Below are 23,228 nucleotides of genomic sequence, written 5' to 3'. Positions count from 1 at the left end.
TTCATCCCTGGCAGTCACATAACCAGGATTTCCACGTACAGCACAATTTCATGTTGAGGTGTTAATGAATTGATGTCTCTGAAAAGCTTGGAAGTTATCAGACAAAAGGAGCTAGGGAAATGCTTAGCAGTGGTATTACACAATGTGCAATTACTGCTAATCCATCCGGTATTCAAGATGCTTGGGACCCAAAATAAAGGCCAACTTCTTTCCTGCAAAATTTATTTATGGCTATTCTACAGATCTCTAAAAATTACCAGAATTTACAATTAAACTCCTCAGGAACATCCCACCAAAAAGTTACTCTGTGTATGACCTGGTGTCTAAAAAACACGCTCTTCCGTGGGCTGACTTCCCTGCAAGGCATCTCCTGTGGTGCTACAAGGACCCTCCTTTTGCCACGCGCCTTTGGGGCAGCATGAAATCCCTGCAAGTGGTTGTGCAGCCGCATTCGATACAGCCGGACCAAAGAACCTGGTCCATAAAACAGGAATAAATGAGGGTCCTGCACTGTAATATCCATGACAGAATTCAGCAGAATGGAAAAATGCAGTTTACTGGTGAAGTAACTTTAAAACCATTATTTTTAGCTCTGCTCAGGAAACTGAAAAGAGGATAATAGTTGAAATAAACATTTCAGATTTCACTCTTTGAAATCATAAATTAAATACTTTCAAAATCTCTTTTTTTCCCTTCTAGTATCCCTGGAGAAGACTGAAATTCACCTCCGTGCTCTGAGATAACAGCTAGTTTCCCTAAATTACAAAATTCTAAATGGTACAGAAGGTTTCAAATAGTTTTGCAAAAACCTAGCAAGAATAATCTAGCTAAAACACAAAGCAGAGATCTCCGGCATGAGTGGCCCAAGACTAAGGGAGCTCCAGTTCACTAACCAAAGGCTTTTCACAGAAGACCCTTTAGCTAAACAACACGACGTTTATGTAAAAAAATAATAATGATAAAAAAATCAAAACGCTTTCCTCTCAGATGTGTGTTCCTATGATTGCTGTACAGGGGAAATGGGGTCCAAAAAGCACTGTCATTCTGGGCTTCACATCTTTGCTTTTAACAGCAAATACAAAATACAGGAATCACCTTTTTTGTTCCCATCAAGCAACAGCTCTCCTGTATTTCAATCAAAAATTCATAAAGCTTTATGAAAGTAACCACACGCACTCTCCAAAGTTTTTCAGGGCAATAATACTGTAGCTTGGACTTAAGCCACACTAGGTTTTCACGCCTGGATTTCCCCTATTATATTCAGGGAAAGCCCTCACTAACGTATTTGCTGAACAGCTTCCACAGCCAGATTACAAACTTAGAATTTGTCAAGTTTTTTTCCCTTTTCTTCCACAACGAAAATGAAGGATTCTTTTCTATTTTTGCCTTGCGAGTTTTTCTGTTGCTTTGCAGATTTTTTTGCAGCGTCAGAGCAGTACTTGCTATATTTGAAATGAAAGCTGGTGCTATTAAAGCAAGTTTTAGCTGCTGCGGAAGTTCATTCCCCAATGCCAACTGAGCTGTTAGAAAGGCACCAGCTCCTGCATGGGAGAATCTCACGTTGTGATTAAAGAGATTTATAGCATCTGATAAGCCAAAGCATTAAATGTGGATCTCGGTGTGTAACTCAGGCTCCTTAAAGCATTCGAAGATTAAGCCATTTCATACTTAAGATGGTTACATTAAACAAATGGATCCATTCTTCCCTTCCAGCTTTGCTAAATACTTTTCTGACCAACAGGTTTTTAAGTACCACAATACTCATGCTTCTGGGGGGAAGGAAAAGAAACAGGAAAAAGAAAAAACAAAATCTATAAACTTCAATGCATGTAAGACCCATTTCAATCATATTTAATCTCTCATTTCATGAATAAAACACATATGGAACATTCTGAAAATGTCTGTAGAACAGATTAGCATGTAACTAGTAAAATAAATAAAAAAGAAAAATAAAAGTGTGAGTTTTGGTCCATGCTTCTCCTACACCAGCTCCTTTCCTTCAGTCTCAGTTGCAATCTGAGAAGACGACCTTCTGGTAACAAAGGAAGGTTGCTCACCATCTCTAATCAACTTCTTGCACCTATCCCGCTAACAAGGTGCCATCAGGCGATGATAATTTACAGCCAGTTTGAGTTCACACAAGATTCAAGTTTCTTTTGAAAGCAAGCTGTGCATTTTACAAGTCCTGTCTCACCTTGCAAGTCCCTGCTACAATAATCTGAACCAATTCATCTGTCTGCCTGGGTAAAGCACAGGCAGCGAATCAGTCAGTCAATGTGGCTGCCTGTAAGTTTGTGTTGGAGAGGTGTGGATTAATGGAAAAAAAAAAAAACCCTCTTTTTCCCAGATCTTTTTTTTTTTAATTCTGCCAAATAAATTTGCAGCCATCATATGAGTACTTACAGAAGATATTTTAACTGAGCATACCCTTGTAAAATTGTAGAGTTAGCTGGAAGTTAGCTAATACACACAGTTTTACATGGAAACAGAGCTAAAAGAAAGCGAAAGAATTTCAGGTATATTACATGCTCTTAAGGAAAAACACAGATTTGTTTGGGTTTGGTTGGTTTGGTTTTTTTTTTTTAAAGTATTTAGGTCTGGAAAACATGCTAGTGGAGCTGACTTTCAGAGGCCCTTTGGCTCGCTGGCTGTTGGGTAAGGAAACACTCTGACTTAAAATTATTTGGTCCAGTGATGTGATGTGAGAAATATAAGTGGAATTCCCCAGACTACTTGCCACACCTGGCATCGGACAAGACCCACTAAAATGAATTTCCTCAAATTTATCCTCTTCCTTCTTAGGACTGCTCCAAAGATTTGCTGGCATCTGTAAGACCCTGGGAAGACCAGAGTAGCTTCTTGTGGTGGGTTGACCTTGGCTGGCTGCTAGACCCCCACCCAGCTGCTCTCTCACTCCCCCTCTTTAACAGGACAGGGGGTAGAAAATAAGATGGAAAAGCTTGTGGGTTGAGAAAAAGACATGGAGATCACTTACCAGTTACCGTCATGGGCAGAATAGACTTGATTTTTATTTTTTAATTAAAATACTAAAGAGAATTAGTAATAACTTGATAATCTGGTCTATAAATCCAGATTTTTATAAGTCTATTGTAATTTCATCGTAAGAGTACTTACTATTAATTGTTCTATTTTGATTACACTTAGTAAAACACCAGTTAGATTAACAACAAATTCACAGGTCCACATACAAGACGTGCTGGCTTTTGTCCATGTTAAAATTTTGTGTGACACTATGGCAAGCTCAAAAAATCAAAAATAACCCTCTTCCAGGCCAACATCAACTCCTCTAATTGGAGGAAAACCCATGATTATTCTTTGCACAGTACGAAATCAGCACTTCCTGCAAACTTCTTAACCCACATCCACCAGCTGTGCTCACCATCTCTTTGGGAAAGAACCAGAGGAGCAGATTTACACAAGGTTTGCTGGTGCATCTTAAGATTTGCTGTCATTCCCGCCGTATTTAGCATTGGTGCGGCCTCACCCTGAGTACTGTGTGCAGTTCTGGGTTCCATAATTTAAGAAGGGTGTTCAGGTACTTGAATGCATCCAGACAAGGACAACAAAGCTGGTGGAGGGGCTGGAAGGCACGTCCTATGAGGAGTGGCTGAGGACACTGGCTTTGTCTAGTTTGGAGAAAAGGAGGCTGAGGGGTGACCTCATTGCTCTCTACAGCTTCCTGAGGAGGGGAAGCAGAGAGGGAGGTGCTGAGCTCTTCTCCCTGGTATCCAGTGACAGGACACGTGGGAATGGTTCAAAGCTGCACCAGGGGGGGTTCAGACTGAACATTAGGAAGCATTTCTTTACCGAGAGGGTGGTCAAACACTGGAACAGGCTTCCTAGGGAGGTGGTAGATGCCCCATGCCTGTCAGTGTTTAAGAGGCATTTGGACAATGCCCTTAACAACATGCTTTAACCTTTGGTCAGCCCTGAATTGGTCAGGCAGTTGGACTAGATGATCGTTGTAGGTCCCTTCCAACCCAACTACTCTATTCTAAGACATGACTGAGGACTTGTGATGCAGTATTCACAAGGAATAAATAAGTCACTGAAAACTCATATGACATCATAAATCCCTATTTACAGTATAATAAAAATAACAGTGTTCAGCAATACAGGGAACCTTAATCCCGCTCTGTGAGAATATGAGTTAAATGCTAGTACTAAACTTAAGCAGCGCTTCCATTAAGAAATGAGCTAAAACTACTTTGTTGGCTTGATGAACGTAATACGGGTTAGAAGTAATTCATTATCATGGAATTGAATTAACACTGTTTTCAGCTATCCAGCCTAAGTTCTTGCAAATGTCAAAATTTCTATGTTCCTTCAGGTTGTATTACATCCGAAGGAAAGGAGGAGCTGGAGACATGTGAAATTTCTGACAGGCTGTTGATTTTCCGTATGGATGAAGCATGTTTGAAAACTCAAAACTTGACTGATCTGCTGAAGCACATTCTCTGATAGACAATATAAAATCAATGCATCACATATTAAGAGTTTTTTTGGCGTGTAAGAGTTTTTGTTTGTGTGGGAGGTAGGGGGGGGATTGCTTTATTTTCTGTCATCAAAAATGAACAGCCTTACCTTAAGGTTTTTATAAACTGTCATCTTTAATCAGACACACACAGTAAGACTGTCAGTCCTCATAAAGCATTGGGGGAAAAAAAAAGCACAAAATGTGAAGCTGTTCCCCATCCCTTCCCCGTGCATGTGCCCTGTTTCTGCGATGGCCTCAGTCAGAACTAAACCTTTTCTTAGCAGTGTCACAACAACAAGCTTTTCTGAAATGTGTCTTTATAATTCAGCAACGCAGACTTTATGAGAGCTTGTCAAAGAGAAAAGAGTTAGGATTCGCCTGCAAGAAACATTCATTCCCGCTGTTGACAGATATAAAGTACTAAATGTCAACAGCAAGGGACTCGTCAACTAAATGTCTTCTAAACACTCATTAAACCAGGGGGAGAAAAAAATTCAGTAGGTGGGTGTCAAATTGCTCCCTTAAGATTTCGATTCAGGTCAATTGAAGTAAACAGCGAGTGTACGAGAAGTTGCATCAAGCATCTGTCACACTCAAGGATCAGTATTAACGATTCCAAAATAAAGATGGGAATATTAAGCATCATGGTGACTACTGGTACTGTAATGAGAAGCAGGAGTCGAGATCTCCTGCTCTGAGCCCCGTTTGTCCCGCCGCACTGCAGAGAGGCACCATCTCCCTGCCTCCATAGCCTCCCTCTCTAAAGGGAAGCTATTGCCTACATGGCAACAGCAAGATTTACATTAACTAAGTGATATTTTTTCCCTCTCTTTGAAGATAAGGGACATGTCTGAATGTAAGACTTAAAAAACCCAGTACTGATGAAATCTGGATGGTTATATTTTTAAGAGGTCACTGACTTTAAAAGTTTGCAAACAATGTCTTCCTGTGTACATAACAGCATCTCGGACTTTTTTTTTTTTACTTAACTCCTTATCCTCTGAACGTTATTCAATCTGAAATACAAACTTTAAGCAGTCAGTATTATAAGTTCTCTCTCCCAGCTTGAGTCGGTTTTATCGATTTATCTAAAATCAAGTATTTTAGGTTTGATTTCAAAAAGCTAAAGACATCAGCTCTCATTATTTAGCATTATCTGTGCCCTAGGATTATTTGACATTTTCCATCTACTTCAATAATAATATATACCCCTTAGACTCATAAAATACCACATATTTTTCTTAACATACTTGGCATCATTTAACATAGTCTAAACATCCTAAATATAACTAACAAACTAATCTAATTTTCACACTCCTTTTGCTTCCCAAATAACACATTTCCCATATTATCAAATTTAATTTTATAGCACACAACTACCAGATATTACAGCATATTTTAAAATCAAATTAGTTGTTTCTTATCATAGCTGTACAAATGTACTAATAAAAGGGACTATCAGCGAGGTACACAGGGGTTCTTAGTTACGTACATAGTTCTGTATCAGGTACAGTTATCTACTTATGAACACTGCTCGGCTGCAGCAGCGGTTGATGTTCGCAAAGACCAAAGGACTTAGATGCCTCATAGGAATGACGAGAACTTCGCCATCCCCTCCCAACATTTTCAAAATAAACAGAGGATTTAAATTCTACATACAGTACCTTTTCTCTTGACACATCCTGAATTAAACAGAAGCTTGACACGATTATTCCCAAAGCATGGAAAGCTAAAACATCACTGCTAATACACATGTACCTGCGTGTATGTACATATTCTGTACGTCGTGCACCTCCCTCCCAAGGACAGGTTACCAGCGGAGTCTGAATTTTGACCTTCAGCAGTTCAGACCTGACTGCCACCAGTTGGTGAGGAATATGCTGATATCAACAGGCAGCAAAAGTAAATGACTATCCTCCTTGATTATTCCCTAAAGCATTTATTTTATTTATTAAAAGAGCAATCACTCTTTTATTAGCATTAACATAACTGGAAGAAACAGGAAATTCCAAAAATGCCATCAAGTCAAAAGCTACTCCTTTAAATGACGGAGACCAATATAAATGAACATAATCACTTAATTGTTAAATTAAAATGTCAAGTTATTACCTGCTCTTTTCCCCCGACTCCGACCAATGTGAAATACCAAGAACGAGCAAACTTTGCAGTGCCTTGGACCATGCACACACCTGAGCGTTTAAACTTTAGTCTTTGCATCCCAAACAACATCAGCAGAGTCAAATCAATAATTCTGCCTTTCCTTCTTCCCTTTTTTTTTTTTTTTGGTACTCTAATAAATCAACACTTTGTTTTTCACTTTCTTACTCTCCAGACTTTGAAATCAATGGCAGCAATGAGAACATCACCGACACGGTGCAGTTCTTCCCATCTGGCAAAGAGGGAGACGCCGTAGGACAGGCACTGCCCATTCGACAGAGAGGTAAAAGACGCCAAGCCCATTTAGCCTCTCTAGTCCACTTCTTCACAAGGACACAATCTTGCTTAGAAGCGACTGCTTCTTCCGAATCAATGAACACTTTGCTTTCTCTTCCATCCTACAACCCTTTTAATTGCTGCTTGATCTTAATGAAGTGTGGCTGATATTAATAAATGGATACCCTCGCGGCCTTAATACCCAATATCCAAACAACGTTCAACTGAGTTAGCATCAGCCGTGCTTTCACAATTCCAAACGCCATCATCCCCTCCATCTCTGGTCCCTCCTGTCCCTCCCCCTTAAGCCTCAAGACTGCAGACATCTGTTCTTCAATTGTCTGGTAATAAACATACTCTATAAAGCATATGTAAAATGATTATTACCCTGAAGAGCCAAGTGCCTTTCAAATGCCAGCTGAAACAAATAAACAGTAAAAAAAAAAAAAAAAAAATCCCCACCAAACAAATGTTACAACAGACATCACTCAGGCTGTTCAATACTCCACAACGTAAAGGCTTCAGTACTTGTCCCGCACGTTTCCTTCCTCCAACGGCAGACGTTAGTCCACAGACCAGTAACACCAGCGCTTTCACGATCCAAGCAGATGCTGGTTAGCGGCGAAGGATGAAGAAAGCAACTGGACTCTTTTGGTAACTTTTATACTTTTGACACCTCCCGCAATATGTAATTAAGGAAAATCAGATGTGTATTCCTCTTCAATTTCAAGTGCAATTAGTTTTCATATGTAGTTAGTAAAATCTATTCCCAGGAATCATCTCCGCCAGAATACTCGCTTGTCTTCCAAAAATTCACTATTAATTTATTACGTGTGTGGTGGTGTCATTAAGTCCTGGTAATTAATCTGGGGCTTGGTGCGTCTCAGTTGTCCTAGTGGAAATTAGGGACCTACATCCCAAACGGCGTAACATCTCACTTCCCACCTCTGGCTCGTTGTTCTAAATGAATTCGAGGGAAGGAAGACTTTGAAAACCATTTGTATGTATTTGCCTTTACACTCTCCATGGTTCTAAGTTAGGAGTTTCTCTAAATAAACTTTCGTTACTGGAGATATAGGGGTTAATTTGCAGCCCCCTGAAAGCCTGCTGACTCTGTATTCTTCAAAAGGATCTGGAGCCAAGCTCAACTTCAGTTTGTAAATAAAAAAGGATCAAACCCAAGGTTATTATAACCAGTAAACTTAACGCTGTGATTGTGCAACTCTCTGATGTGATAGACAATGACACTTTTCATATCAGTAGTACAAAAGAGAGAAATTCAGACTGATGAATATGAATGCTCTGGTTACAACTCTCCACCTAACATACTGTGCTGAATTACATTTTAAAGCCATCACTTAATGCGATGCTCAGGCTTTAAATCATCACGCCAGTGTCTGGTTTCTCAGTGATCCAGTTAGCTTAATACTTTTAGAAGCACTCAGCTTCCTAATAAAATCAGCTAGCCCATACAGTGCTAAAACTTCTCTGTCAACATATTTATGTGAACTTGATAAAAACAAGAAAAAAAAACCCCTTCTAAATAACATACTGATCATTTTGAATTCAAAACAGATTCATTTTAAGCCTGCACAAGCGACATCGATGAAAGATGATTGAGGCAGGCCATAAAGAACCTTGACAACAAATGGAAAACAAAGCAAGTGAAAACTTCACACCTCTGCAGCAATTACCTCCTCAAGAGCTTGACACTTAATACAATAATATCTAGAAAAGGGCAACAAAGATCGAACCAACAAGGAATGCACACATAAGATGATGCGTTAGAAATTATTGCAAACGTCAATATTTTAGCAAATCCACCATATTCAGCATTTTACACCCACAGCCAGCATCATATAGCCAATTTTAACAGGAGTCAATGGGTAAGCCAGTTTGCTGGTAGGACAGGTCATTCCTATCGACTCCCATCAGGAACAGAATTCCCTGTAGGGAATTATCATCAGCAAAAGAAATCCAGTCCTATGGTCATCCCAGATAGGCTGCATCCCATGCATCATGCACATGCCAAAGTTGAGGATCACGAGTTAAATCTAAGATAGCAAGGACTCACGCATTTACTCTGTCGATCACTAAAGTAGGTAAAATCACATTAAAAAAGTTTCTACAGTCTTCACCTACACCCAAACTCACCCCATTCTGCAGCGAGAAAAGGGTAAGCTGGGTCACGGAGTGTTTTCCTTCTCTTCATGCAGTTATTGATGAACTACTCAATGCAAGGAAGTTAAGATGTTGCAGATGGTTGGCATGAAAAATATATTGTACGCAGATACCTTAATCTTGATGCAATTATTTTTTATGAGGCAAATTATTTCTACTGCCTATCTTGCAAGCTGGTAATGAAAGTGAAGTGTTTGTGAGAAGTGCTATTTAAAGCAGAGCACTCATGTTTGACTCGGATGGCAAAAAAAGGGGGAAAAATTAAGCAGGAAGGCAAATAGAAAGAAGTATTTTCACCAGTTTCTAAATCAATGTGAAATATCTCATCAATAAAAATAAGAGCATCACCACCCACCTCTGTGCTTGAAAGAAGCCTGTAAATTCATTAAAGATTAAGAGATTGAAGTCCATACCATAGTGGTCATATCTTGAATAGCATACTGCATCTTAGCCTTTGTCCATCTTTTCTCATAATAAAATGGCTGAAAACTATAAATTATGCTGTAGCAAATTTATTTTTTAGCACAGTTTTTTGTTTAAAAGAGGCAGAGGTTGAAACGAAATACGCTCATGAAATTATTCATTTCATTATGGGCACCTAGCAATAAATGAAGAGCGCACAATGTACGCAACCCTTTTTTCAAGGAAAGATCTTAAGCACCATAACAAATTTTAGTATGGCCTCACAACAGGTGCTGTTCTGAAGATTATTCCAATAGCTAGTGTCATGACATCAGAAATTTAAATCTGGAGGAATTTACGCACTTTCCGTCTGCATTTTTAAGTCCTGAGAAGTCACAGATGCCCACAGTTCTCAGCTACCGAGGCGTCAGTCAGGATATTCCTTCCTCTGGGGATCAGATTCCAACTACTTTTTATTACTATTTTATTATTGCTTGGTTTTAGCATTCAAGAGACATACCCTGTTGCCTAAGTGACTCATGGTAGCGAGTAATACAAGCAGAGCCAAAGAGGAAAATGCTCTCTAAAGGTGCTAGCACTGAATAGGAAAGGACATGTCTGACGAGAAAGGAAAACCCTGCAAGGAAAAAGCAGAGGTGGAAGACTGACATGAATTGAGAAAAACATCACAGTATTTAATTCCAGCAAAATTAAGCAGATGAACTGTTAAGACTGCAAAGTAAAAAGAGCAAAATTAAAGTATTAGAGGTGAATGACTTGGTGAGAAGAGGCTTAGTATAGACTCGCTCTGTTTTAAAGTTCCAGAAGTCCTTGATGAGCTGTGAAGATTTTAGTAATTGGCAGGGAACTTTAGACCAGGCATTTAATTTGCAGTCCATAGACCATACTTGTCTTACCAAAGAATGAACTTACCTTGCAGTTCATAAAGTATCCTTCTGACTTTTTAATAAGCAGAATGGACAGTCAGCGATAAACAATTTGTGGCAGGCTGCAACTAAACTTTTCCCAGCTTGGGTCAATAATAAATTACACTGTTCAATGAAACGGGGTCACCCAGGCAAGCAATCCCACTTGGTATGCTAGTTAATTTTGAAAAAGATTAAAGAGCATCGGCAACAAGCTCAACCAGTGATTACTTTTTACACGTGTGCACATCAACAACTTTACAGCAAGCCCATTGCTGCGGGATGTTACCTCAGAAGTGGCACGGTGCCCATAAAGAAAGAAGGTTAATTCTGCTTATTCTAATTATTTGCACCTCTAGAAATATGTAGAAAGTCTTACTTACCTGAGGAGGGGATGAAAGATGATGGTAATGTTCCTGGCTCCTGGTTTGCAGACAAACTTGGATCCTCCACCTTCAATTAAGTTATCGTCTGGTCCTCCTGGAAAATAACATGAAACACGTTGTCTAACAGATCTGAACATCTCCTGATTTTTAGACAGTAAGTGATAATTAAACATTTAGGTCTGTCTGTAAATGCTTCATTCCTGGTGAAAGATTAGTAATTAATGTGAAGATACGCTCTTTCTATCCTCTTCCTGCTCAGAGAAAGTACTCCCAATGCAATAGGAACAATACAGATAGTATTTATACGTTACTGTAGGCTCCTCTTCCCATAGTTAGCGACAGTATTGCCGTAAGACTGCTAAGTGAAGGTCTCCTATGGCACAGGACCCAGTTTCAACCACAGAAGAGTTTCCCAGCCACATCAGACGAATTTACCAGTTGGACTGAAGTCCAGTGTACTGGACTGGAGGTGCTAACACGACACCCATCGCACAGACGAGAGATGCCCAGATACCATTAAGAGACTTGAGCCTCACGGTTCTTCAAAGCATCACCCCACTGACAGATGGGGACCTCCAGCCTGAAGCTTCAGTGACTTTAGCAGCTATTGGAACAGCCCAAAACCGAACACGAAGCACACGAGCACACACTTCAATTATCCTTTCTCAAAAGCACAAGGGCCTTCATCTTGTGTAATGAACACCCAAAGTCTCGTCCGTCTGGCTAAGATGCATTTTGAAGCGCACAATGCTTAGAAAGTGTTTTAAGAGCAGCACTTCACTGAATTTTGCTGCTCCCATATTGCTGTACGGAAGGCTCCTGCACCTCTGACCGACGATGCCACCATTCAATCCCTTGGAAGGCAGCTTGGTTTTCATTGTGAGTGACGTGACATTTTAACTTATTTATTACATTTAACACTACTGGGTCTCTCAGGAGTCCATGTCCTACACCAAGTCCTGTAATTCCCCAGCAGAAATCTCTGGCGCCTGAGTTCCAGTTGCATACGAACAGGCTCTCAGCTACGGGAAAAATAAGCTTGTTGAGTTGGCGCACTCCTTGGTAGTAAAACACAAGCTCAGAGAGCATTATTTATACACCTCAGGCCCAGACCGCAAGACTTCAAGTGGCATGGAAACATCCACCTGCATGTCATTACATCCGAACCAAAGTCACTTCCATGGGCAGCTCCTACCACCAAAACACTTTAAATCAGGATACTGAGAGAGGAAAAAAGGGAGGAGGGCAAATCTGAATTTCCTGAAACCCTTGCATTTCCTGATGGCAACAAAGTCCACTCGTTACCCTTCCAGAAGAAAACATTTTCAGGAGAACAAGCCAGATGCCCCACACATAGACAAGTGACAGCATCAGAAAAAATCTCATTCTGAAATTAGCAGCAATTCAGCACATAATCCCTTGTATTTTGGTCATGCTCCCTTGTCACAAAACACAGACCATCATCTTGCTGGTATCAACTGACAAGCAACCCTATCAAGTAAGTTTTTTGGCTAAGAACCTTAAATAACCTAAAATACGAACTTAGGCAAAGTCTATATATCCCAGATATTACCAAGCCCTTTTCATTTTGCATGTGAACTCTCCTTAATGATTGAATAATAATAAATACAGAACCTAATCACATTACTATGATAGCTTTATAGGCAGGAAAATGACAAAGTACTTGAAATCAAAACAACACCAGCAGATTATTGAATTTTTTGACCCTGACATCTGTCTACCTCGAAACAAGAAGAAGAATGTGTCCAAATTGGAAAGTGTAAGAGGAGGAACACGACCGATGAGTGACTCCGACCTTCTTTTCAAAGTGAAGTTTATATGTTTTAGACCATTACCTGCAACCAATCTACAAAAAAAGCTCTTCGATGACTTGATTTAATTGACCCTCCTGTTAGCAACCTCACAGCAACGTCCAAGGACCAAGCAGGTCACCGACATCAGTTCTTCCATACCCTAAACGGTCCCCCCCCAGGTCAGGATTGTTTTGTACAACAATTCACAGCACTGGTGTAGATTCAAAGATGCTGTTTTGGTGCCCCGGTAAAAGGGACAATATTAAATTCCCTGTGGAGTGGGAAATCCATGCATCCACCCTCTGGATATCTGCAGTCGCAGTATTTCCACAAGCTGACTCAGCTCCCCAAATGCACCGTTAGGACATGAAGCTTCTTGATAAATCCTACGCTAACATAAGGACTCAGGAAGCACAAAGAAGCAGCTGAGAACAGAGTTTATAAAACTTTACTGATTGTAATTAGAAAGAGGTAGCTCTTAAAACCCAAAAAGCTCAGGGATTTCATTTCGCATTTTAAAAAGTTAACTTGCACAAAGTGACAGTTTAATCGTGGAAAAAAGAGGCACAACCTCTAGGAAAAGAAAATTATTCATTTCCCCTATTAATGTCAGAGCCTGCAATTTCCAGTGGGGTCTGTGTCTTAAATGACTTATTGAAGAATTCATCCAAGCATGAACTACTGAGGCATGAACTAGGAAATACAGGCTCAAATTAAGAAAGGGATGTTATTCTTGTTACATCAAGTCACCCTGCACTAATCAATATTATTGACTGGGATGAACTCCATAGCAAGGAATAAAACAATCTGTCTTATCTGCTTGGCCATATTATGCGAGATTTGAGAAGAATCGGCACTGAGAGAAAAATGTGCTTTTACATATTCTCTGCTCTTAGCTTTCAATTAATAATAATGAATGCTCTGCATGTAGGCGTAAGCTATGAGGAAAAGTAATTTTGTTTGTATTTAAATATTTTACCTTGAAAAATACACTGAGATGTAAATCTTACTCCTGATGATGCCTCGTACATACCAACAACAACCCAGCATTGCAACAGTCCTTGCTAATGCCAGCAGCCCGCACTGCACCTCTTACCTTTACCTCTCTCGACGCTGCTATCGTACCTCCACGGACCCTGAACTAAGATGCCGTAGCCCAACAGCAGCACAGCTCCATTCGTGCACGGCCACAGCACAAAGCAAATGCTGCCATTTACCACAATTTACAACACAGTAGTTTCGTTACGATAGCCATTGGAGAAAAGCCCAAACTGGAGCAAGAGAGAGCTTATGATGCCTTTGCCTGGATATTCAACGGGAAATTCAAGGGGAAATCTCTAGTGGGGACCCTCCCTGACCACATCAAGGTCTGAAATGTGCGTTTACATTGACCAGCCAACATGATACCTCCGCTGCAGACAATGCCCTGTGCTGGAGACCCAACAAACACGTCCATAAAAATACACCATAAATATCCCTTGAGCCTTATTGTTTCCCAGCAAGAGCATCTCTTGCAGGCAGGTGAATGATCATTCATCCAAAGAAACCAATACCAGGCAGCTCCACAGAAAACAGGTAGCAGATGAAGGAAGAGTGGAAAAAAAGCTCGTTGTTTTTTTTTTTTTTTCTCCTTATCAAGACGATTACCAGAGAGGCAGTTTGCATAGTCTCTCAAACAAGAGCTAAGCATGCAAATACTGTATTGCTGGGCTGTCCCGAACGCGTGCCACATATGCATGAGCAGACTCCAAGACAAGAAAACTATCTGCCTCATTAGGGAAAAGGAGCTGTAAAGCCTAATTCCCAGTGAGCACTGAAGATTTTCAACTGTATGTAAGTGCTCAACTTTATTGCCATGACAGCTCAGTATAAGCACTGACTACGGGACTAACCATCCATGCTCACTGACGTACAACATCATGATGTACACAGCACTCCAATAACCATCTGGACAGAGTATACATCGTTGCTTCGGCAATGTCACGCTACAGAAATCCTTCACTTGGGTTGCAGGGTTTGGGTTTTTTGTTGGTTTGGGTGGGTTTTTTTTTTAGTGTAAGGCAAGAAACTATAATAGCCACATTTCACAGGCACCAGGAAAAAACCCCAAACTTTCACAGCTGTCAGAAAGTACTATTGTTGTAGCAGTTCTTAAGAGCACGAGCTTGCTGATTTAATCTGTCTAGTAATAAATTGGGGGGGGGGGGGGGGGGGGAGGAGGAGAAGAAAAACTTTGAGGTGAAGTGAAATTTGTCATACAGTTAATGATATCCTCACGCTGTGCTAGCAATGAAGTGTGCCCACCTGAATACCGCTGCAAGTGGGAGTCAGAGACGGGTCCATTAGTAACACAGCTGAATGTTTCTGAAATGGAGCCTAAAATGTCATGCTTCAATATGAAAAAGCATTAGATTACCAAGAAAGCTAGAATCTCTGCAGGCATTTAAAGTCTGAACAAACATTAAGAGTGCTTCAAGTTTTCCATTCTGCCTAGTATTTTAGAAATTTAAATAATCGTCATGGATATCCCAGGATTACTGCTAATGTCCTGTTATCTACATACAGAGCAGGTCTCAGAAGAAGGATGGCAAGATTTCTTGTTGCAGAAGGGATCTCCTCAGAAAAACAGGAGTTTCTTCTGACATGAAGTAACTCAAGTTCAAAGTTGCCCACCACAATTTGAGGTATACCTGGGCTTTGCTAATTTACTCTGTATGGAAAACATACTGAAGCACATGATAGAAATGCTAAGGATTAGCATTCTTCAGAAAGCATCTCAGGGTGCTTTGCAAATGAATTAAAACTTCTTCTCAGTATTCCTATACCTATTCTGTGTACTGAAACAGTACCGAAGGCAAACCTTAAGTTAGATACGCTCCATCACACAAATCACGGCTCCTCATTTAAAGACAAAACCCTGGAACACACTGCAAGGAGTTTCCTGATCCGTAATTTTGCAATGAATGTAATGCTGGTTACCTTCTATAACCAAGGACTGCCATGTCTACAGAAAAAGCTGGATCCTAATTCGTAAAAAAAGATCACACTGAGACTTATCCTGCGATTTCCTCATTTATCAAGGTAACTTCTCTACCACTAAATTAAAAAAAAAAACCACCAAAACCCACAAACAAATCCACAAAAAACCAGAGACAATAACAGTGTTTGCATTTCCTTTTCCTAGTGTTTTTTGTTTTGGTTTTTTATTTTTGTTTTTTTTGTTGGGTTGTTTTTTTTTTTAATTGAAACCATTTTCTCCATAAAGCTCCAAGATTTGTATGGAAGTTTTTACTCTTCAACATCACTTTTGAAGAGGAATCTCACACTACTCCCTCTCTTGATCTGTTCCTTGAAGGACGTGAAGACATCGGAGAGGAGGCAGCTCAGCATCTTCTAAGAAGCTCCTTGCACTTTTTAAAGTCATAGTAAGTAATAAAGCAATTTTTTTTTTTTTAACAACAATGTAAGGACAGCTCTCTCTGTCTCTAATAAGAGTACTTTTAAAAGGTGAGATTTCTTACACTGTCACTTCAGAGCACCGTAACACATTACCTAATTGTTTCAGAGCTATATCTGTCTTAATGCATTTCATCCTCAGCCCCGATACGCTCTAAATCCTATCAGACACAAAAATTTTTCAGACACAAAGATATTTGGCTAATAAGTAAACCCCTTTCCAAAACTTCCAAGAAATATTAATTTGGTCTCAATAGAAACAGCAAGCACCCGAAAACCATGAGTACCATAGGCAAAACCTTCCCTCTCTGCTCTCTTCCCCTCCCATCCCCTGTGTTAGCACAGGACAACTTCATTAATCTCTCTGTGACTGCAAACTTTTCAGCTAAACAGGTTCCAGGCACGTAGTGAACAATTCTTCGGCACCTCTCTGTGATCAAAGCGCCTTTCCTAGTGAGCCACTTCGCGTTAATCTATGCAACCATAAAAAGAATAAAGAAACAGGCTTTGAAGCCACAACAACAATCAAGCAATCAACACAGCTTGCAAATCAATGCCACCTCCTCCACTCTGAGCATCAGAGCAAACTTATAGGAGAAAAGGAACCAGTTTAGATGTTACGGTCCTTCCCAAAAGTTCTTGATTATGTGGAGATCAACAACATAGTTATTACCTGCACACCATCTTCAAGGTATGGAAACACAAATTTTCATTTAGCATGAAAGGGAAGAAAGCAAAAGCTGCCCAAAGAGAGCAGAGCAGGTTATTATAAAACAGAGCTCAAGAGAAAAAAGTGATTGATCTGTGCTATTACAGAACAGTAACTATGGAGTTTTATAATGGAAGACTCCTGCTTTTTCATATTTTTGTACGTTAGGACTCTATTGTCTTACAACTGCACCCCCTTAAAGCCACACATAACACAAGCATCAAGTCCTGGTTTTACTATACTGATTCACAGCAGTGATTCAATGTATTGGCATGCACATTTAAGTTCTTTTTATAAGGAAACAGACATAATCGATCTTCTCTAAAATTCTTTTGCATGTCTTGAATCATCAAACTTAACTGCATTCAGGCCATTTTTCAAACTGCTCTAAGATACCTGCTTTAGTAGAGCCCACGTGGTGCAGCGCGTGCTTGAATTAAGGGCTCAGCAACCAGCTGTCCTGGCACTTGCTTTCCTACACCATCAGACCTCAGCAGGGAAGAGGGAAGGGATGGGGAAGGATCTGGACCACTCTCCAGACTGGTTTCCACCAGGGAACAAAGCACGTAGGGAATCCAGCATCCTGCACCTAAAATTAGCTTTTGTGAGCGCTTCAAGAGCCTTGACCTTAGACAGGCAGCCCTATAAGCAGCGCGACAGAAGCGAGGTAGGTCTTCCCTGAAGCTGAGTAGGTTTATCCAATTGAACAAATATAATAGGAACCCCAGAAGTGTCCAGCCCCATGTTCCAACCAGCCTGTGTTTGCAGGCCAGCTCCACAGAAAATAATCATTAAACTTCCAAATCCATAGACCTTTCCTTTTGAACAAACACCATCTTTGAAGACTTACATTTTTATTAAGAATACTGTTTGGCAGACAGCCTCGAAACACTGCACTTTCCCGCTGGTGTAGGTCAACTCTGGGTTAATAATTTTCTGTTTCTGAGCCATGTTCTCTTCCCTTCTTGCTGGACTCCTACAAACCACGCATGGGAGCTGTTACGGGTCTGCCAATGCAACTGGAATTGAAACTCGGCACTCCAAGTAATACAGTAAAGCAAAGGTTATTTATAAGTGAATGACACAAAATTCTTCTAGAAAGCCCTTCAAACGCCCACCGCTTTAGGGCTCCACAGACCAGAGAAGAGAGATCTCATCTTCTAGTGGTATCTAGTGGATTATTTTAGGCAGACTATTGTGTCAGCTCCTACGTAGCAAGGATGTTCCCTCTGTCCTCTTCACCCACAAACTGCAGTAGAGAGAGCACTCCACGGCTGCTGTTTCTGGCAGTTACCTACCTGCCCCCGACACAGCATGTGGGGCTCCTATTCCCTCTCTTGCAATGGGAGGGAGGTGAGATGCACCAGACAAAAAAAAAAAATAATAAATCCACGTGTTATCAAGATAGACAAGAATAAGCTCCGGCCAATACTTGATTACTTTCTTGCTTGAGGGGAGAAGCAATTTAGCAAAGGTTTCTGACAGAGGAAAGATTGTATTTCTTGTTTGCTTCTCTTAATCACGCACTCTTTTTTTAATCATGGCAACTGTGATTTTATAGACCAGACCATCAGGAGTAAGGGACTGATGTTTAAAAACATATAGGCACGCTACCTCCTACCAAAAGCAACAGAGATCAGAGAGATGATGACATCGGCGCTACAAGAGACCAAAAATCAATGGGAATTAGATGGCTAACTACTTGTAAAGTACTGGCTGTCAGTCCTTGGGGCGAGGGCTCTGCAGTGGTAGGAAGGGAGCTCTGAGATGATTAACTGTCTCAAAGGGCAGTAGACTGTTCCCAGCTTCCAGTCTGTCCATCACTTGTCACTGGCACTAAAAACTCTGCACAGGAGATATCAACGTTGCCGTAGCCAAGTACAGGTACACCCTAAATCCACTATATACTATACAATTCGGTCTGTTCAGCTAGTTAGTAAATATTTTTCTTCTTTGACAGAGCAGTGGGGTCAGAATTAAGATGAAAAAGATGTGAAGCGGGGGAAGAAAGACAAGGAAGCTGACCTTTAAGGTTATAAAGTACATCACATTTCATTTCTGTAATATTGCCTTAAGTGGAAAAAAAATCTCAGCAGTTCTCCCAGAAGCAGCATTTGGGGTGACGCTCCCTAACGCGGGCTGCAGAGCAGCTTTCCAGCCTAACAAGCTTTCACTGGAAAAACACAAATGTGCAGAAATTCAGGCAGAGCTCCTCACTGCCTCTCAGTTTGCCTCATGGAGCAATGGAGCTGTTGTGCCGGGGAACTAGTACAGACACAGGAGTCCAGAGCTTCCAAAACATGCACCAACCCTGTTTGCTGTTGGGTTGGGACCATGTCAGTCACCACAATGATCTAAAAAACCCAGCTGAAGTCAAGTCAAGTCTGATGGCTGGACCATCATAAATCCCTTCCAGGAATAAAACTGGGAAAGAAGGGAAGAGAGCTGTAGCTTGTGTTCACGTTTGTAGAGCACACACTCGGCTTCAAACCATGCTGAAGGAAGAACGATTTCCAAAAGCAGGAGAGGCAATACTGCAACAAATTCCCTCTCTGCTCAAAGGGAGCACAAGCACCATGATGACAGCAGCGTGGCATTTCATTCTGTACAGGTCCAGAGTTCCCAGCCGTGAGAATACACATTGCTATCAAAACCTTACAAATCAATCCAGAAACCAACAGGCAGCTGATGCAGATCATGCAGCCCAGACTTCAGATAAAAATTTTTACTAGTGCTCAACTGCAGATCTGGATTCAAGCCATGGGTCCAAGATGGTCTCTCTGACCTTGATCAGGTTTCTGCGTTTCAGTTTCCCAAAAAGGGGAACTGTAACGGTGACTCCAACCTTCCCCGGTAAAGCTATTTTGAGAAATGCTGTAGACAAAAAGGAACAAAGGTTTTATTCACTGTTTTTAAATTCACGCTTAGACTTCAGCTTTCCATTTAACACAGAATATGGCCCTAACTTACCAAACTGACTGCACCACCTATTCCATTCATGGCCTGAAATTTCTGCCCAAAACAGCTTCTCCTGCTTGCTTTTGACCAACAGTCATTACCCTTCATTTAGTACATAGCAGGACTTCAGTACAAGAAGCTGATTTGGATGCAGTCACATAGCTGGTGCGCAGACATATTGTTCTGCTGATGTTCCCATGCCCAATCCTTTTACGCTCTCCTATACCGTCTTGTCTGAGATCCAACACCATATGCATTTAAATAAGTTGCTCTTTAATGTTTCAAAACCTGATTTATTAGTTGCTCACACTCCATCTGCCTTGAAAAACTGCAGCGTGCCTTCACTTTCACAGGCTGTACAAAAGGTTGAGGTTCAATTTGACTCTACTTTATCATTTGATCAGTGTGTCAGCCACATATGTAAAGTCTCCTTTCAGCTACAGAAATTGTTTAAAATGCATACTTTTCTTTCTCCTCTTTTTTTTTCCCCAGGCCACGCGACTCAGCAGCAGGCACTTTGATTAATGTATTTGTCAGCTTGCATATTTACTATTTTGTTGGTTTCCCTCAAACTAGTGTGTACAGATGTAAGCTCTTCCAAAGCATGGCTGCAGCATAAATCCTTATCCGAAGCCAGAAAACATGCTAGAGCTAATGAACTGTGATTACTTACATACTGCATTCGCTTTTCAACTATTTTCTTCTCAAAGCTTTCTTTATCTTATCTCCTGTAGTGGCAAATGGCTCCTACCTGAATTTTTTATATTCCTGACATGTTTTCTATTCCGTTTTAATGTCAGAAGAAAAAAAAACAGTGAGCAAACAGAGAAAGCAAGTGAAATAAGACAAAGATATTTCTTGACATAGTCATTTATTGTTTTATATTCTTATAAACTGTTTAAAACTTCTCATATTTCATCTTCCTTTGTAATACTTAAAAGTTCACGGCCATTTTAGACAAAGGAATTGGTAGTTACAGCAAGATACATCTGGCAAGGCCGTAAGCTCGTGGCATGACGTTCGACAAGGCTTCATCTCCACCCACCCGCTTCTGAGATGGGGCAGATATGCTATAGCCCCTCTTATGGGCCTGGTATGAGAAATAATGAAATAAACAGTGTAAAAAGTTGTACGGTCTGCCAGAAGAAGCATACATCTACAGAAACGGTTAATTTTTTAACTTGAGCACACAGGAAGGAAACAGAGGGCTCAGAAACTGTACACAGCTGGGACTACAGCAACCATCACACTGTCCAAGAAAGCTGTCATAGACTTGTTTTCCACGTATTAATGAATGAATCAGTTCTAATGAAGATAAATTTGCCAATCTTTTGACAAATCTTGAAAATGTTACAAATCTGACATGTGAAACAAGGCAAAATAAATCCTACTTGGTTATTCAACACTGTGATGCCTCAATAAATTTATAATAACAAAAGAATGTCCTTACTCCTCATCTGTGCATACACTAGTGTGAATTAATTCATTTTCCAGCAATATGCAGAATGATCCCTACTAATAACATGGGTTTTCCCCAAGGGAACCGGAATGGATTGTCCATGTCAGTGCACAAAATGCACAAAACAACTCCTTGCGCCAGCAGAAATTATCAGATTGCTCAGAGTACGACCTGTCAGGCAGCATTTTTCAACCTGTTCATCCATAATCTCTTTTAGATGGGTTTCCCCACCTCCTTATCCTCCTTGCTTTGTTTTGCCCGAAATTCAATCAAAGATGAATCAGACTTTAGAAAACAAGCAACACCATGGCTATTAAGTCGCACTGGAAATTCTAGACCCCTGTGTTAATATTGCTACAGCTTTTACTTCTTGCATTTTAATGCAAAACTGCTTCCCCCCGGAGACTGTCACTGATATTGGCACGAAATCGCGTGGGGCTGTAACAGAACTCAAGCGCCAATAAAAAGGAGGGTAACTCAACCCTCAGCAGACATTAGCAATTGCAGGAAAACAGCCAGAACTTTAATCACAATTCTTTCAAATGCAGCCAGGGATTTAGAAATGCTGTTATTCCAGGATATGACCCTAATACAGTGCTTAATCAAAGCCATTGCTAGCACAAGAATAACCTGGCGACTTTAATAAAACACAATTTCATAGGAGCCAATATGTCAGAATCACACTGCATCTAATATAACAAGCTCTAGAAAGAAGAACGACCAGTCCTTTCCATATGTGTTTCTGTACATTGCTATAGGCAGGAAACTTAAGATTTCTCCTAAGCAATGACCAAGAACTCCGATGAGCTCCGTTTTACAGAAATTTCTTAAGAGAGTTCTTTAAATTATTTTTTCTTTTTACTTGTTGCTACTGCCGTGCAGGTATCAAGGATAAGAAAAGCTCAAAAGGTACATGTTGAAAAAACTATTCAAGTACTAACCATTTTCTTATTTTAAATTTTACTTAAAACCATTCAACAGTCATAGGCTACAGAAGCCAAGATTTGAATGTTTCAGCTTCATCAGAAAAAAAATTAATTTGTGGTTTCTGCTGCTTCAGCAGGCTCCATCAACAGTAACTATCTAGCTCGGTAGAGTCTTACCTATATCTTCGAATACTTTGTATTCTAATTTCACAATTAAAAGAAATATGTGCCCTTTTGTTCAACCACAAGAAGCAGAAGCGCACACACTAGTACAGAGCAACTAGAAATGGCAAAAGCAAAAATTAAACTTGGCATCAAGTGTATACTTTAAAAGAAGGCAGAGGAACGGGCACAAACCAAAGTTATTCCTATGCCTTGGAGTACATTCCTTAGGCGTGGAAGCTTCTTCTTGCAGTAACACTGAAAATTCTGGACAACGTTATCTCCAAGCTGTGTTGTACCACCTATAACTGCAGTCTGCAAATCCATCCTTCGCTCTTTAAAAATAGATGTAAGCCATTCTGCAGCTGAAAGGAGTACTGAGTTCAGAGGTCCCCCTCTGCTGTGGTCCTAACCTTTCAGCTTCAAACAGCCACAAAACTTACTTTGAAAACTACTGTTCATCAAGAAAAATCAGAAACAGTAGAAGCCTTATCTGATGGAGGGAGTATTCAGAGAGCACTTCCCCCCCCACCTCCATTTTTACCCTACAAGGGCTACTTACAACTGAGGAAAGCAGCCAAACTATAAGACAGGAGCAGGGTTGTGTTATTTGGAGCGACACTCGGTAATACAAAGGGTCCCACAACACAGGAGAAGCTGCAGATCTAAAAGGTTTCCCACCTCCCACCGAATTCTGAGACCTGTATCGTACTCCTAGGGCAAGGCGTTGTGTTGCGGGGCATCGAGAAAGAAGTTGTCGGCTGGTGCCGAGCAGCGGGCAGGCACCGATCCTCAGCGTACGCTGCACCCCAGCAGCCGCCAGCACGCAAGGAGCCCAACCAGCATGTGCTCAGCAATTACGATGACCATGCTTCAGTCTATAAAATTAGATAGGAATTAAAGCAATAAGAGTATCAG

At 40.6% G+C, this 23,228-nt stretch overlaps 1 protein-coding gene across 3 annotated transcripts in view; it reads right to left on the bottom strand.

Moving 5' to 3' along the window:
• The window catches only part of EXOC4 (exocyst complex component 4), a 417,970-nt gene that overhangs the window by 211,927 nt on the left and 182,815 nt on the right, over positions 1–23,228 (bottom strand). For 2 of the 3 annotated variants that reach the window (XM_050900532.1, XM_050900548.1), the window contains exon 10: positions 10,824–10,920. In XM_050900532.1, the coding sequence (XP_050756489.1) occupies positions 10,824–10,920 (97 nt within the window). Of the gene's footprint in view, positions 1–7,615; positions 7,892–10,823; positions 10,921–23,228 lie in introns of those variants that run through there. The other variant, XM_050900541.1, reaches the window with a different exon arrangement.

This window comes from Gymnogyps californianus, chromosome 1, assembly GCF_018139145.2.
Source record: "Gymnogyps californianus isolate 813 chromosome 1, ASM1813914v2, whole genome shotgun sequence".
In the NCBI taxonomy this organism is placed as follows: Eukaryota; Metazoa; Chordata; class Aves; order Accipitriformes; family Cathartidae; genus Gymnogyps; species Gymnogyps californianus.
The sequence above is the reverse complement of the archived record's forward strand: the minus strand, read 5'-3'. Positions and strand labels throughout refer to the sequence as shown.